At 40.4% G+C, this 17,210-nt stretch overlaps 1 protein-coding gene across 1 annotated transcript in view; it reads right to left on the bottom strand.

Annotated features, from left to right (window-relative positions):
* GRIN3A (glutamate ionotropic receptor NMDA type subunit 3A) overlaps positions 1 to 17,210 on the bottom strand; it is a gene marked incomplete at both ends in the record, with an annotated part of 149,463 nt that overhangs the window by 22,171 nt on the left and 110,082 nt on the right. The window contains one exon of the mRNA XM_082655896.1: positions 12,326 to 12,477. Coding sequence (XP_082512022.1) covers positions 12,326 to 12,477 — 152 coding nt within the window. The remainder of the gene's footprint in view (positions 1 to 12,325; positions 12,478 to 17,210) is intronic.

The raw sequence follows: 17,210 nt of genomic DNA, 5'->3' as shown, positions 1-17,210 counted from the left end.
GCTCCCATTGAGGAGAGAGGTGGGGGGAGGGTCAAGGGAAGATAAGGGGATTTAGAGGTACTACTAGGTATAAAATGAGTAAGATTTAAGGATGTAATGTACAGCACAGGGAAAATATGGGCAATATTTTATAATATCTTTATACAGAGTATGATCTATAAAAATACTGAATCCCTATATTGTACACCTGAGACTAATGTTATAAGTCAACTCTACTTCAATAATAAAACAATCCATTTAACACATATATATTGAGCACCTACTATGTGCCAGGCCCTCTGCCAGGTAATGGAATTTTCTGTGGTGAACAAGACACAGTCCCTTGAGAAGTCTACAGTTTAGTAAGTGGTATGGCTTTAAGATTGTTATCACTATTTGCTCAGTCTTTTATGTTTATCATGTATATTCAAAAGAATCAAGAGTAATATGCTTGATTTTCTTTTGTAATTCTGGGATGGTGTTTAATATGAGCTTTGGAATATATGGTTTTTCAATCATAGTTTTGCTATTTAACAACTCCGTGATCTTGGGCAGAGTTACTTATCTGAGCCACTGTTTGCTCATGTGTAAAACAAGGATACAATTGCTAACTTATAGCATCGTTTTCAGAATTAAATGAGATAAAATGCGTAAAGTATCAGACTCGGTGCGTAGCACATAGTAGGTACAAATATGGTAGATATAACAATTATTGCCTATTGGAGACTTGTCTAGAAAATTCTAATTCTAGTAGATTGTTTGTATATATACACATGCAAATATACTTAAGTACTTATTTGTTTTCTACACAAATATCTATTGAGCATCTGCAGTATGAGAGGCATATGGTAGTGACCTAAGGCAGATACTTTCCCAGCTGTCTCTGTCCTCATGGAGCTTACCGTTTGTAGGGAAGATGCACATGAACCAAATTATCATGCCCGTAAATGTACAGGGGCACCTGTGGTGAGTGTCAGAGATGAGAAGTAACACGATAGGAATTTAATCTTAATCTAGTCAGAAAGATTAACAGAACTTTAATTGGGGAAGTGATGATTGAGCTGAAATCTCAGGGAGAAGTTAACTGGATGTTTAGGCAGGGATGCGTGTTCCAGGAAGAAGGACTTCCACGTGCAGAGGCACTGGGGCAGGAAGAGCATATCAAGTAGGACAAACTTAAAGGCCAGTGTGGCCAGAACAGGGAGGTCAAGGGAGAGCATGGTATTAGATGAAGTGAAGAGATGATCTGACCGTGCCTTAGACACTGAAGAAAGGGCAACATTTTATTCAATCATTCCTTTACAGGGCATCATTTATCCAATTATGTTTTGACATATAAAGCATTGAGGGCATTCAGAGATGGTCCCTACTCAGAAAGCTTACCTACTGCTGAGTGAACTGAGGCATTAGAGATTGTGATTAATTACAGCACAAGATGGAAAAAGAAAGATGTCATCAGAGAGGTAAGGGCAAAGAGCTATAAGAATTCAGAGAACTGAGAACTTGTTGAGAACTTCCTAGAATTATTGCTGGGGACAAATGGAGGAAGATTTTTTTTCCCAAGAAGTATTGTTTGATCCTGATGAAGACAAGGGTGACAAATACCATAATCATAGAAGTAGGAAAGGGAGTAGGCATAGATACCAGCAACTAGTTTAATGCGGCTGAAATACTTGAGCAAAATATGAGGTTAGCTGGAAGGAAATAGATCAAGGGGAGTTTTGAATGTTTGGCTGAAGACACTTGGTTTCCATATGACAGGGAAAGCACAGATGAGTGACCAAATCAGAATTTTATTCTAAAAAGATCAATCTGGCATTGTTAAGGGTGAGCTGAACAGGGTAAGTGCCTGGCAGTTGGGAGAGCGGCCAGCAAACAATGACAACTATGCATGTTTATCTGGAATATGAGAGCCTGAGCTAGGATGAAAGAGGCACTAGAGGTGAAAGGTGAGGTGTATTCATTTGCTAGGGCTGCCATGACAAGTAGCAGAAATTGGATGGTGCTTTCAACAGAAATTTATTGTCTCCCAGTTCTGGAAACTAGAAATTTGAAATCAGGATGTTGGCAGGGCCATGTTCCCTCTGAAACCTGTAGAGGAATCCTTCCTTGCTTATTCTTAGTTTCTGATAGTTTGCCAGCAATCTTTGGTATTCCTTGGCTTGAAGCTGCATAAATCCACCCTCTGCCTTCGTGGTCACATGGTGTTCTCCCTGTGTGTCTGTCTTTGCATGCTAGTTGTCTTCCTATAGGGACAGCAGTCATTAGATTAGGGACTCTCTCTACTACAGTGTGACTGTTTAATCTCATCTTTGATGACCCTATTTTCAAACCGGGCCCTATTCTGAGGTATCAAGGGGTTAGCTCCTTAGGACTTAAACCTATCTTTTTGGGGGGTACAATTAGACCCATAACACTAGGCCCGGTGTCTTACTGGACAGAAGGACAGACGGAGGAAGCAAAGGTGAGACTCCAAATGTGACTGCACTGGCTTCCCAGGCTGACCAGCCCTGTGCTTGGATGTTGCAGGAAGCCACCTCTACTGTGTGATGAAGGGCTCACATGGTGTGTGTAAGGGCTCCTGGGCTCCCCGCCCTGCACCCCCTGACGATACTGGCTTCTTATCCAACTCCCACAGCCACGTGAGAGGAAGTGTCTTCGGAGGAAATGTCGGGGCAATTTCTCATATTCTTAGACTTGGTTAATACCATCTGTGAGATATAAAAAAGATGGTTTTCTGATATTTTGTGACACTTCACATTAGAGCCACTAGGTGATGATCTTCACACATTTCCTTCCTTTTTTTTTTTTTTTTTCAAGCTGGAATCTTCAGAGCCTGGAGAGTTAATTGTTTAGCACTGGGAATAATTAGGGAGGAGTCCCGTTTCATGTGATTCCCCCACAGATTTCAGTGTATGGAAATCTAAAAAAGTGGAAGGAAGACTGTCTCTCACAATAGTCCTAATCAGTCTGAGCACTGTTCACACCTTTTAGTTGCATAGTAAATAATATTTCATAAATATTCACGAGTTCACTGAATTCAACCAGGGGAAAAATAAGGACTGTTAACAGTATGCGATCATGGGTATAACGGATGCTCAAGCATCTCTGGTATATAAAAGAGGAGACCCTTATTCCATGTTATCTGTTTAATTGCTCATTAGCATGGGTAAAGCAGGACACTTGCTAGAATTAGTTTTCACTGTATCAGAATTAAAACTTTTGTCATTTATAGTAACCAGAGAGCAACAGAGAAGCAGCCCTAGCTTTGTGATGATATGGGGTGACGAGAAAACAAGACTAGAGAATTGTAGGTCTCCAGCTTGTGCACCCAGCCACCGGACTTTGAAATACCATTGACCACATTTAAAGAAAGTAGTTACTGTTGTTTCTTTAAAGATCTGTTTTAAGTTCAGGCTAATGGTTTGTATAAGCCACCTTCCTGTTTTCCCACTCAACCTAGAAGCTGAGTTGGACAAAAGGAATAACATGATACTGTAAATGCTGGCTAATCTAGCACATTGCAAAACAGAAAATTCCAGAATCATGTATTTCACAAGTCCTCCCCCCAAAAGTCTTCAGTTCTAGAACATGTAAGTAATATAATATAAAAGAACATTTATGTTGGAATTATAAGGTGTTTCTGATTTTTTGGAGATGGGTCCAGGAGTAATTTTTTGCATGTGTTTATTATTTATCAAATATTTTTTCTTCTATGTGCATAGCTCTATACTCAGGGAAGGAGGGGGGAACATTTGCTAAGCTAGGTATTCTCCATAAACTATCTCATTAAATACATTTTATTACTTACAAGCAGACTATTATTATCCCCAGTTTTGGGGTGAGGATGTGAAGTTTTAGAAGTTTCACGGCTTGCACAGACACAGTGATGGAGCCAGGAGTCAAACCCTAGGATGTCCACTTCCAGAACTGAAATTCTTTCCATTATTCCAGACTGCCTTCCATACTAGAAAGGATGTCCCTGCCCTCGTGGAGATAATGGTGGGCTCCAAGGTAGAACACAGGAAAAGTCAAAGACCTATAACTTATTCCTGGGTCTAGCTGTGGCTGCATAACAAGTGGGCCAGGGAAGGTGGCCACCTGTAATTTTAGAATCCCTGAGGAAGGCACCACTAAAAGCATGTGGAGTCCTGTGCATCCAGCGTGGTTTGGTGCGGTGTCTCTGGAGGGTGGGGCCAAATTGCATTGCTTTTAATTGCATGCCTTGGTGTCTTGCTCATGCTCTGACCAGAGGGCTCTTCACTCTACAGGGGCTTTCCTCTTCCAGAAAGCCTTCTCTGACTCCTACTTGCTCTTCTGTGAGCGAACCATGGGCTTGCCTGTGTCACTGTTCCACCTTGCTTCTTCTTCTACTGCTGCCCCTGTGGGGTGTGGTCTAGGGCAGGGGTCCCCAACCCCCAGGCCACAGACTGGTACTGGTACTGGTCTGCGGCCTGTTAGGAACCAGGATGCATAGCAGGTGGTGAGCAGCAGGCGAGCCAGTGAAGCTTCATCTGCCGCTCCCCATCGCTCCCCATTGCTCACATTATCGCCAGAACCATCCCCCTCACCCCAGTCCGTGGAAAAACTGTCTTCCACGAAACCGGTCTCTGGTGACAGAAAGGACCGCTGGTCCAGGGGCTTTCTTCACAAGTCTGTCTCTACCTGCCTGTGAGCTCTGTATTCATCTCTGCATTAGCTGCACCTGACTTGGAGCTGGCACACAGGGATTCAAGACATGTTTGCTGACAGATGAATGAATGAATGACTGAATGAGTGAGTGAATTTGTCCTGGTAGCAGAGTAAGAGAAGGTGAGGCCTTTCTGAGACTGGGCTCCCTTTCTTCATGCACAATTCCACTCCACATCATAAAAGGACATAGGTACAGCTTTGTGTTTCTTCAGGTTTCCAGAAAGCGCTACCTGGATAGGTTCCATCTGACCTTATGCTTGGCTTAAATACTAAACTTAATTACTTAGGCTTGTCCAAGGGAAGCACTCAGCTGTCAAGGTGGTTCTTGACTTACTCAGGTTTTCAATTTAAAGCAATCTACAGTCATTAACTCTCCCTGCCTCGCCATAACTTTCATCAGGTTGAAGAGCAGACAGTGACATTTTAAATTGAAAAAGGAAGGAGTAGGGATGAGAGAGGTGCAGGAGGCTGTTGAGATGTGACCTAGTTGTCAAGAGCAAAAAAGGACTGCATTAAGACTCCCCCCTCCCCCACTCGCATACCATTCCATTTGGGTCTTTAAAAATAAACTGCAAAGAAAATTGACAGGCATTGAAGCTTCTTGATGGGACTGTGTGATCTCTTCAGAATTCAATGTATAGTTGACTAACCCATTACTCCTTCCCACAAAAAATTAACAGAGGGAAGAATGGGTCTGCTGTGAGAAAGTTCCATTTTCTCAGTGAGTAGATATTAATAGGTTTCACACTAGATGCACGTTTTGGTGCTCTGGGGCAGTGGTCAGGGATGGAGAGCTTACACTGGAGGCCAGTCAGTTCATTGTCTTCCTCTGTGTCCCAGGATCCAGATCTTCAGCTGGTTAGGTTGGGATCCCTCTAAACGCACCTGCTTGAGAACCACAGCATTCTCTTAAGCTGGACATGATGCTCGGCTCAATCTTAAGGGCAGGAAACAGGCTTCAGAGAACTTAAGCGATGTGCTGAAGGTCACTCAGTTGGTTCATGGCAGAGTCAGGACAAATATGGTAACTACCATTCATTCAGCACCTGCCACATGTCAGACACTTTTATGTACATAAAGGCGAATCATCAAATATTCTCTCCATTTTGCATAGGAGGAAACTCAGAGAGGTTAAGTAATTTGTGTTCATGATGTTTTGATGTACCTTTTACATGTGGGTATTTTGACACCGTGGTTGTTTTTGCATTTGTATCTCTACCGTGGTCCTAAAAACAGACCATTTACACTTCAGCTTAAAAAAATGACCTAATAATGAGCTTCACAGACATCTTCACTCCACCCCTGTTCCATGGCCTCATCCCTTACTGGATGGAGTTCAGGAATGGGGAATGCCAAGGATGGGTAAGATTAAGAATTAATTAAAGGTCAGGTTGGGGTTAGGTGCCAGGAATGGGGTGAGATCAAGGACTGAGTAAGTTCAGGGATGGGGTGAGGGTCAAGTTGAAGGTGAGGTCATGGGTGGAATGGGGCAGTTTCTTAATGTGCACTTTCCTTAGTAATAAAAGAACACTGAAAAGATTAGTGATTTATTTTTAGACTATTTCAACATTTCCTTTTCCTTTTCCCTACCCTATGTAATCGAGGTCTCTGGATTCCTGAAATAGAGCTCTCTCCAGTACGGTGTTCCACTTCTTACTTAGTATGTATTTGTTTCCCTAAATACGCAGTGACAACACAAGGAGACCCATGGATTCAGAGGCAGAAAACCTTGTAAAAACCCAGGAAGATATGGACTCAACTGAGGCTCACAGAGATTCAGTAACTTTCCCGAGGACATAAAACTGCCTCCTCACAGTAATGATGGAGCAAGGGTGACTCCCAAGACCAAGGTCATTCCAGTGGCCTGGTTGTCCTTCTCCCTTCTTCCTGATCAGTGCAAGGCATGATCTCCCTCCCTGCCGGTTGGACCTCTGCAGTTGTAGAAGCTGCACATTCATAGATGGTCAGGCTGCCAGTGCTTTCCTTCAGCTGGCCCCATCCCCACCTTCATCTGCCATGAGGGGCTGTTCTGGACATTCTTTTGCCCTTCCAGATCCACTTTTCACCTCTTCCCATCCTGCTTTGTGCCCTGGGGAGGTCCTGTATGGACCCCATTGACAGGCTTCCTTTGCTTAAGGCAGTGGTGGAAGATTGGAGGGCCAGAGGAGACTAAGGTCAGGTATTTACTTCCTGGCTCTCAGCCAGGTCACTGTGGCATGGCTATGTCCCTAACCAAAGGCTGCAGCTCCTATTAGAATGCCCTCTCCTGTGCCTCCCTGGGTACTGGTTCTAGGAGTGGCTTTCTCCATTTTTCCCTTTGAGCTAAGGTGTGGTAATGGCTCCTTCACTTTACCTGCCCTGAGAGATTGCACTATTTCTGTTGGTTTCCTTAAACCATACCTCTGCCAAGAGTTTCTTGAAAACTCTCCTTAGACTGTATGAGTATGCTATCCATTCCCTGCCCAAACTGTTTCCTCTTCCTTCTTGACTATTCCCAGTTGGTTAAAAGGCACATTATGCAACCCGGTATTTAAAGGAGACTTTCAAAAAGAGGTATCATCACATATCTTAATAATTCCTTGAAGAATTTTGGGAGTTTCCTAAGCTGTGATCTGCTGCCTTCCTTCTCCTGGTTTGTAAATAACAGATTTCACAAAACTGTTGCCCTGGAACTCTTAAATTCAGTCAGTGACTCAAAAAAAAAAATTACATTTTTTTGCTGAGTCAGAGGGAAATGAAGGCAATTTAAAGCCTGCCATATGTGTTCCCCTGCGGAATCGATCCACGAGTCCACTGTGGGAAGAGGCACAGCTATGCTAGGAGGATCGTGAAGAAACACCTGAGGTCAGTTTAAAATTCCTCTCTGAAAATTGCTGGAGTCTGGCCTGCAGAATTGGACCTGCAATATCCTAGGTGACTCTGGGAGCAGATAAAGCCCTAAAATTTAAAAAAATGAGTTTATCCTCTAGAGAGATTGCAGCTAGACAGCTCTGGTGTTGCCAAGAGATGGGAGGTGAATAGATCAAGGTTCTGACAGGGGACCAAGTATTAATGTCCAACTGTGAGAAACAGGTGGAAAAAAGCATCTTTCATGTCATGTTACTAGGTGACCATGTATTATTCATTAGGCAAATGAGGATATTTTTTTCAGAGTGAAATTGTTTAATTGCTTTGTGACAACATACATGGACTAGGACTGTACCTGGAAAATGGGAGGTCAGAGGAGTGTCTTTCTCAAGAGCACCTGTTGGGAGAGGTACCCTCCAGAACATACCTGCTTCTGCTGTGCTGTGCTCTGCACCCCTCCCCCTGGGGAGAACGAAGGAGGAGGGATGTGTTCATTAAACTACCATTTTATTAACTCTTCACAAGAACTTACTGAAGAGATGAAGAAGCTGAGACTGAGGTGGGTTAGTGATTTTTCCCAAGTCATGTGGATGGTAGAGGCAGGCTTCAAATATGGCTTCTCTGATTTCAAATCGAGTCCTACTTTCTTCACACTAATAGCCCAGCAACGTATGACATTTGAGGCAAAAGGGATGGCAAGCAAAGTACTGACAAGCATGCTTCCTTCTGACCTTTTCTGGGAGAAAGCTAAACCCCCCACCCAAACAGCAGGTAGAGACTCATGGACTGAATGATAGAAAATTCAGCAGGCACAGGGCCTTCACAGCGGAGACTAAGCTCAGCCAATGAGCTGAAGATGGGTTTCATTTAATTACATTGTATCTTTAGGTTCTGTGAGGGTGACATCCTGAAATTCTGTCTTAGGTTGTTCAAGACAAACATGCCGGTCAGTGCACAAGGATATGCACTCCGTTTAAATGCACACAGGTGAGCAACATTGCAAAGCAGATTGTTACTGCACAGACCAGAATATGCAGTAGTGCAGGCCACCATTGCTGAGAAGTGCTCCATACATGTTCTTAACATTCCCTGAAGCTGGGGGTGGCACCAGCTCTACACACACATGGATGTTATCATAATTTTTATTTTTGTCTCTGAAGTTCCAATTAAGGGTACACCTCTCTTCCATTCTCCTCATTCCTACCTCTTGCCCCCTTCCAAATTCAGCTGACCTGGAAAATGGGGCCAGGGTTGTCTTAACAACCATAACTTGATCCTGATATCAGCCTCTTATCCAGTTGCTTCCAGCTCACTACAACCAGAATTTCCCAAATGCCTCTCCCCTGAGGGAGACAATTCCCCTGAATTGTCCCGTTAAAAACCATGGTTGAAAAAATATGTGGTGTGTTTTGCACATATCATCTGAACAGTTTTGTGGCTTTTGCTGATTATTTGTTTGTTTTTCAAAATCTGCCTTCTTTTTTGTCCACACTTAATTTGGTTTTGTTTGAAATTACTGATAAATCCATACAGCCCTGGAACAGTTGAAACCTCATCATCCTTAAGGATATAAGCTACTTCGTGGTTATCATATTTGGATATAGGCTCAGTATTTTATAAACATTAATTATCTGCCTTAATTTTCACCACAATCCTATAAAGTAGACATTATCACCCCAATTTGCAGAAGCTGAGGCTCAGAATGGACAAGTAACATGTCTTGTATCACACGGGTGGTGGCGTTCAAACCTAGAACTGTTTCCAAAGCCCATGCTTTCAACCATTATGCTATACTGTCAATATATTAAATATTCTAATCTCAGGATGATGTAAAGGAAAGACTGTAATCACTGTATCAAAGGTGGGAGGGCTCTTGCATGTGATTAAATCCAAATACCTCATTGTAATGATGACTAGAAGTGGGTGGGATGGGAGAGAGTGTAGAAGAGGTGGTTGGTTGCCTATTTAGCATTCATTCTCCTGTCTCCTTCCTAAGGGAACCCTGCTTTCGTTTCATTTCGTTTAGAGAACCCCATTCTCTACGGGGCCATGTATTTCAAGGGAAGCTGCCCCTGGAGCAGCTAATAAGTTCTGGAGGATGAGTCATGACTGGCTAATCTGTCATGGTGATCTCATTCCCCTCACCACTGATTGGCTTTAGACATGGACAGATGATGTAATTTTGACCAATGAATATGAGGAAATCTACTGGAGAATTTCTGGGAAGGTTTCCTTCTAAATAAAGCTGCAGAAAGATACCTGAAGATATCTGTGAACCCCAGGAAGTTCTCCTGATGGAAGGAGAGGAAGTATTAATATTTCTATTATTTACTATGTCAGGTTTTTCACTTGGTCTCTCCATAAATGATCTCTTATTCTCAGAACAAAATGACAAGGCAGGTTTTATCATATCCATTCATGGATGAAGAAATTCAGACTTAAGAGCAGTTAAGTCACTCAGTTGTTAATTGGTAGAGCCAGGATGCAAGTCCAGAAATGTATGTCTTCAAATTTATCATGCTTTCTGTTAGATATTTTCACACTAGAATCAATAGATTTATGTTAGTGCTTGTTAGTCTCCAAAAGTATGTTCCCCTGTATGTGCCCAGGTGGAGTTAGGTTCTGAAGCTGAAGAGCCCTGCACCCTCAGAGTCTTGCCCTGGGAGTCAGTCCATCCAGCTGATGTCTTGGTCTGATGGTCCTCTGAAATGGCACAGCCTAGAGGTATGCTTGTGATCAGGGAGGTGCCAGTTATTCTGTATTGCTGGCTTTGGGGGCATGACGAGGAGGCTCCCTTCGTCTTGTCTAATGTCTTGCTGTCAACTTTGAATCACTTGGAGATTTTGGCTGGAGTTAACCATGGTCACAACAAATGGTAGGACACATGAAATGATTGTTGCTTTCTTTGCACAGTTTAAGCAATTGGTTTGTTTATTTTCTTGGCTGAATTAATTCAGCTGACCAGTGTAAGCCCAATTTTATTTCTTTTAGGAAAAGCCATGCAAATATCTCCAAAAAAATATAAAAATGCTTGCCTTACAGGGTTGTAGTGAGAACCAATGAGTTAATGTCCCTAATACAGTTTTTGTCATGTGATAAGAAACAGAGCATGCTAGTTCCCTAATTTCTTATTTTCCTCTTTGCTTCCTTTAAATCTTTGCTCAATGACCATCTTCTAAATAAGATATAATATGAGATTATAAAGGGAGATATGATTCAGGTTGCATCAGGGACTATGGGCAGGCTCTGAAGAAGGGAGATTTCAGCTGGGAGTTTATAATGAGAAGGCATTAGCTAGGTAAATGTCGGGGCGTGGGAAGAGGAAGAGTATCTGGGAAGGAGGATGCAACAGCATGTGCCAAGACCTCAAGGCAGGAAAGCCACTGGTGTATCTCCATCTGGAATGACCATTGTGGTGGGGTGTAATGAGCCAGGAGGAAAGTTGCATGAGATGAGGCTGAAGAAATAGGCAGGGTCAAGTCCCTCAGGGCATTGCAGGCCATGTTCAGCATTTCAGATTGTTCCCTAATTAACATGGGAAGCCATCGCAGGCTTCTAAGTAGGAGAGTGATCTGCCACATGGAAAACAAATTGGAGAACGGCAGGCATGAAAACAGAGAGACCAGTTAGGAGACTTTTGCAGTGGTCCAGGTGAGGGATGATGGCTTGGACTAGAGTGATGACAGTGGAGATGACAATGGGCATATTTGAGACATATTTTATAGAGGAAAAGATATGGCTTGTTGATGGATGCAGAAGGTGAGATGTGGGAGGCATTAAGGATCCCTGCCAGTTTCTGGAATGAGATACTCGATGGACAGAGGTGCCATTATCCAAGATGTGATGCACAGAGAGAAAAGCAGATTTAGGAGAGAAGAGCAGGGTTCAGTTCTGACAAGTTAAATGTCAGATGCCTGTAAGATATTCAAGTGGAAATGTCAAATAGGAAGGTAGATATATGGTTCTGGAGCCCAGAAGAAGAGTTGGTGTTGAAATACAAATGTGAAAGTTGTTGGCGAAGAGAGGCTATTTGGAGTCATTATTGTTGGCTTTAGATTTTTTTTTTAAATGTCAGGCAGACCTCATACTGCTTTATTTGGCTTCTCTTTTAAATACTGGAGCCTGTGGCTCTTGTTACACCTTTTAGTCTCCTATCTTAATCAGCCAATTTCTGGCTCACTTTGCAGGTTTCCTTCTAATTACATCATAAAGGCAGAGCATTGCAATAAAAAGATGTAGATTCTGACTATTTGTGTGCCTTGGGCAAATCACTTAGGATCTCTAGATATTAGTTTTCCATCACTAAAAGAAGGGAATTGGTTGTTTTCAGTTTAAAAAATCTAGGATTATCTAAGAATTACCAGTTATAAGTTAATATCTATTGCTCTAAGCGGGATTCATCACTGGACCACTGGGAAGTTAGATCCTGGGAATATTTTGAAGTCCACATTGTGACCAGCAATTAACAGTTAAACCAAACACTGTTAATGTCAATCTCAGATACTATTACTGTAATGCAGAACAGCATTTCTTCTGCACTTGTGGATATAACATATAGGCAAAAAATAGAAATTCAGACATTTACTCATCAAAATAGCATCACAGTTAAATCCAAGACAAATCTGTCTTACGGAAAATTCCTATTGAATAGCCATCCTTCAAATGAAATTAGGAGTAATCTAAATACCATGGTGAGTCTTAGGAGATGTAATAGCCTGGATTATTGGCCACATATGACAGCATTTCCTCATATTTTTCAAGGTAAATCTGTACAAAGCATCAACATTATCAGCAGTTTTTCCCTTACCTCAGTGACAATGAAACTTCTCTTGCCACAGGGAACCACCTTGTACCACTTCTCATGTAGCACATCCATAAACCCATGTGACTTGTATTGACTGATTAGCTCGGATATATTGGAGGTCAAAGGAGAGTTGGGAGGGAGACCAATGCCGTATCCTAGGAGAAAATATAATCTCAGATGAGTGTTTCACCTGAGAGGTTCCTGAGATGTTGCCACCACGCTTGCGTGATATTGCTGTCAGGCCTGGTAACAAGGGCATAGTGAGCTTTCACCATCTTTCCTTCAAAGGACTCAAGAATGTCCAAGGTATATGGGAAGGGGGAAGGGTAAGCTGGGACGAAGTGAGAGGGTGGCATGGACACATATACACTACCAAACGTAAAATAGATAGCTAGTGGGAAGCAGCCACATAGCACAGGGAGATCAACTCAGTGCTTAGGGACCACCTAGAGGGGTGAGATAGGGAGTGTGGTTGGGAGACGCAAGAGGGAGGGGATATGGGGATATATATACGTATAGCTGAGTCATTTTGTGATACAGCAGAAACTAATACACCATTGTAAAGTAATTATACTCCAAAAAAGATGTTAAAAAAATGTCCAAGGTATGATTACCTTGTATCTGCTACCTCTCTGAGTAAAAGAGATGAGTCTGGAAAGGAGAGGAATGAGCTGTGTACTGTGTACTGGGGCACATTGTATTCCAAGGCTTTCTGCCCTTCCCTTCAAGATATTCTTTCGAAGCCATCTTTGAGGTCTTTACCAGGGCTAGGATTCCCTATCTACTTCTCCCAGAACCCCTCCCCTGGACCTTAAATACACAAAATTAGATGAATTACAATCCCTGGTTTATGAAATACTCTTATCACTGGTCATGCATGACACTTTTTTACTTTTATTTTTCAATAATAGAATGAGACCATGTGAATGTACAATATAGCATAAGTACTAAAACATCAACAAAAACTTGTTGTCAAAAAAAGGGAGTCTGATAAAACCAAGTGTTGGTACAAATGTAGATCAATAAGATCACTTACTCGTTGCTTGTGGGAATGAAAATTGATGTACCCACTTTGGAAAACCGTTTGCTATTACTTTGTATAGTTGAAGATTTATAAGCTCTAAGACAAGCAACTTTAAATACATTCCTAAAGAACTCCTCCATAACCACACCAAGACATATGTACAAGAATGTTCTTAGAGGCATTGTTCATAATAGCAAAAATTGGAAACAACCCAAATGTTGACAAGAGAATGGGTAAATAAACCATGGAATGTTTACACAATGGAATATTGTATAGTGTGAAACATATGAACTAGAATAACATGGAATAATATGGATGACTCTTAGCAACACTGAATGAAAAAGATCAATCCCAGAAGATTATAGCCTGAATCCATTGTGTAAATGTAAAAACATTCAAAACAAAACACTGTATTTTTAAGAATTCATATGTATTTGATAAAAGTATATTCAGAAAAAAATCAAGGAATTGATAAACCAAATATCTGTGACAATGGTTATTCAAGGCAAGAGAGGAAGGGGAAAGGATGAAGGAGGAGCATAAAGAAGATGTAATTGTTGTCAGAGTTTTATTAATTAGCTTGGACTCTGTATCCTTACTTAGTATGGGGCTTTACTTGCTTTCCAAACTGTTAATCTCTTTGAAGAGCCATGTGAAAGAGCTAATTACCTACATTTTGTCTGTAGCTATTGGATAGCATAGTTGAAAAAAGATGTATTGCCCTCAAGATGACTGAGGAAGACAAACTGAAACTATAGCTAGCTCCTTTTTTCACATATAAAGACCAAAAGGCTGTCAAGAATCCAAAGATACTTCATGGAAACAAATACTTGCTATAATGATTCCATCTTACAATTTATTTCCAAGGACATTAGTTTTTGTTTTTTTTTAAATTACAGGTACAAAAATCCTTTTTTAAAAAATATAGGGCTTGAGATTTGTGTATAACTAATAAAAGAGAGGAAATAAGTAATACAGAAAAAATTTTTGCATTTTAAAGAGCTATATGTTTTTCTCCCCCTGGTAATTTTGTTTGTTCCTTAACAATGGCAAGTCAAGGAAATGATTACAGTGTCAAGAGCATTATTAGAATTTTCCATTCAAAGAGCTATTTTGAGTGCCTATTTTGTGCCTAGTAGTTTTGGTTTGAAAGGCAAGACTGACAATAAAAGACTTTACACAGGCAGTCTGTTCTTCTGCTGATTCTACCATGAAATAACATTTTTTTAAAGTAATGGGTAACTATAAGGAAGTAACCGATTTTCTTTAGAAACTTTTATTATAATGAATGCTATTGACAAATTCAGTTGCACAGATTTTCATTCAGTACCTATTTACATGTCAGGCACAATACTAGTCATGTGTATGATAATATTCACTGACTAATTCACACATTTATTCATTCACTCATTCATCCATTCAACGAATATTTATGAGTGAATAGGCACTGTGTTAAGTGGTTGGGATTTAGCAGTGAGCAAGGTAAATATGGCCCCTGCTGTCACGGAGTGTACACTCTCTTAGGGAGACAGATATTAAACAATGCACTGCATAATGATTATTTCATTACAACTGAGACATCCCAGCTTGTACCAGCTTGAGGGAGAAGAACTGGGACTTATACAAACAAATAGTAGAAGATCTTGGAACTATCTGGTGGGTATGGGTTGATGGTCAGGATCATTAGGCCAGGTTTGCTGAATATTTTATATTTTTTCCCCTGGAGGCAATAATTTTCAACAACAACAATTCCTAATACTTACAGAGGGCTTACTATACACCAAGTACTGCTCTATAATAAACTTTTTACTTATCTTACCCCACTTTGTAGATCATGCACTAGTCTAAGATTGCATACTGGAGTGTGGCATGTAGGTCAGTTAAATCACTCTGGGATTCTAATAATGAGAACTAGAACATACTGAGCCCTACTGTGTGCCAGATACCATTTCACATGTGTCTAACCCCTATGTGAACCCATGCAGAATAGAAACTTAAAGATTGAATAAATATACAGCCGAAGTTCACACAGCTCATAGATGGCAAAGCTAGCATTTGAAATTAGGTCTGTTTGAGTCTAAAACCAATGCTCCCTCCACTGTATCCACTATAGCATGTGACCAAGGCAAAGGAGTACTTGACCTATTCCTCCCCTTCAAACAGGCCCTATCACTACAATCATATTGATATAATCTCCCTAAACCAGACAATGCAGTAAAAAACTACAATCATCTAAACTGGTGGTTTGAATTCAACAGACACAAATATATATTATTCATGGGCAGATTTTGTCATAAACTTTTCAATAAGTTGTATAAATATAGTGTAAGTACAGCCCCAATTGGTATATGATTGTACATAAATGAGGAAATTAACTAGCAAGGACCCTCCCTGACTATATTGTTTCTCCTAAAAATCCCCTTAAAGCCAGTAATTCCAGCACAGGTTACTGTAATCATGGCAGAATTGTTTTCATTTGATAAGCATTTATTGCATTCATCTATTCATTAATTCCGCAAATAGGGGTTGAATGCTATTCTGTCCCAGACACTCTGCCAAGTGCTATGGAATTTACCAAGTTAAATTAGACACGAAGTCTATCCATATGAAGCTCATGGTGGCACGGGGGAGATGAGGCATACATAAATAACTACACAGCATGGTAGGATGTTATAGGACTTTGCTTGAGAAGAAAAGAGAGGTGAGTCATAAATTCAATAAACATAAAATATAATGACAAAGATGCAATGAAGAGGATGAAGAAAACGGTTGTTATGAGGAGAGAGTTTGCTACCAGATGAAAGGATGAGAGAAGGCATCTTGGAGTGATTCTTGATAGTGGTATTTTGGATAGATGAGACCAAAATGCATGATAAGAAAGTTTAAAAATTGGAAATTAATATTTACGATAAATTTAAATATTCTAAGAATAGAATTTTGGCACTACAACAAAAGTATAAAAATTGCCGTAGGGAAAAAGCTATGTTGAAGTTGCAGAGACATTTATAAAAAATTGCTACATAGGAGATAATAAATATTAAATCACTCCATTCCATCATGTCAAGGTTAATTTGTAATTGACCACTAAAAATAGATTCCTGTTCTTTAAAATTTTCTATGTTAATGCATATATTAAATCTTGATATTTTAATAATTATTGGCATAAATTATTATTATTATTATCTAATTAAAACAAACTATGCACATGGAACAAGGGGAGAAACAGAAAAACAAAATTATGTGGCAATTAGAAGAGGTACGTGTTAAAAGACATAAAAATCAATTTTATTCAGAAACATAAAATAGTAAAACCATTTTTGTCCTCTTTATCAGCTGCTTTTCAAATTTGATTGTGTTCATTGGTCAAAGAATTCTTATTTTTAAATTGCTGACTCAACTTAGCAGCTTGAGTTGCTTTCATTATCATTAGAAACGTGGCTTTGCAATAAAGACGAGGTTGACTATTTTGTGGTTGATAGATGAAGCAAAATGGAATCCTTCAACCCTAGAGATGAAGGCTTCAGGCACCCTTGAAATTGGATGCAGCTTAATAGCCCAAGAGAACAATTTTCAGAATAGAATTCTGATCTTTTCCCCATGGGTAAATCAGCTTTACTCAGCTAAGAGTGGTGGAAATATATTTTGGCTAGCAAATGTATAGTTAGAAATTCATAGATTTCAAAAATCTTCCTGAAATGTGGTTGGAAAATAGATATTTTTAAAATAAGATCTTAGATAGGGTTAAAAAGACTTCAGGAAGAAAAATTAATTTCGTTTTACGGTCTGGCCTTGGAATACCATATTTAGCTACTGCTGGGCAATGGTTGAGAACATATTGGAATAGTCCTAACCTTAAAGGAGACT

The sequence above is a fragment of the Grampus griseus genome (genome assembly GCF_964374135.1).
Source record: "Grampus griseus genome assembly, chromosome: 6".
Lineage (NCBI taxonomy): Eukaryota > Metazoa > Chordata > Mammalia > Artiodactyla > Delphinidae > Grampus > Grampus griseus.
This window is presented reverse-complemented; position numbering and strand designations above follow the sequence as displayed.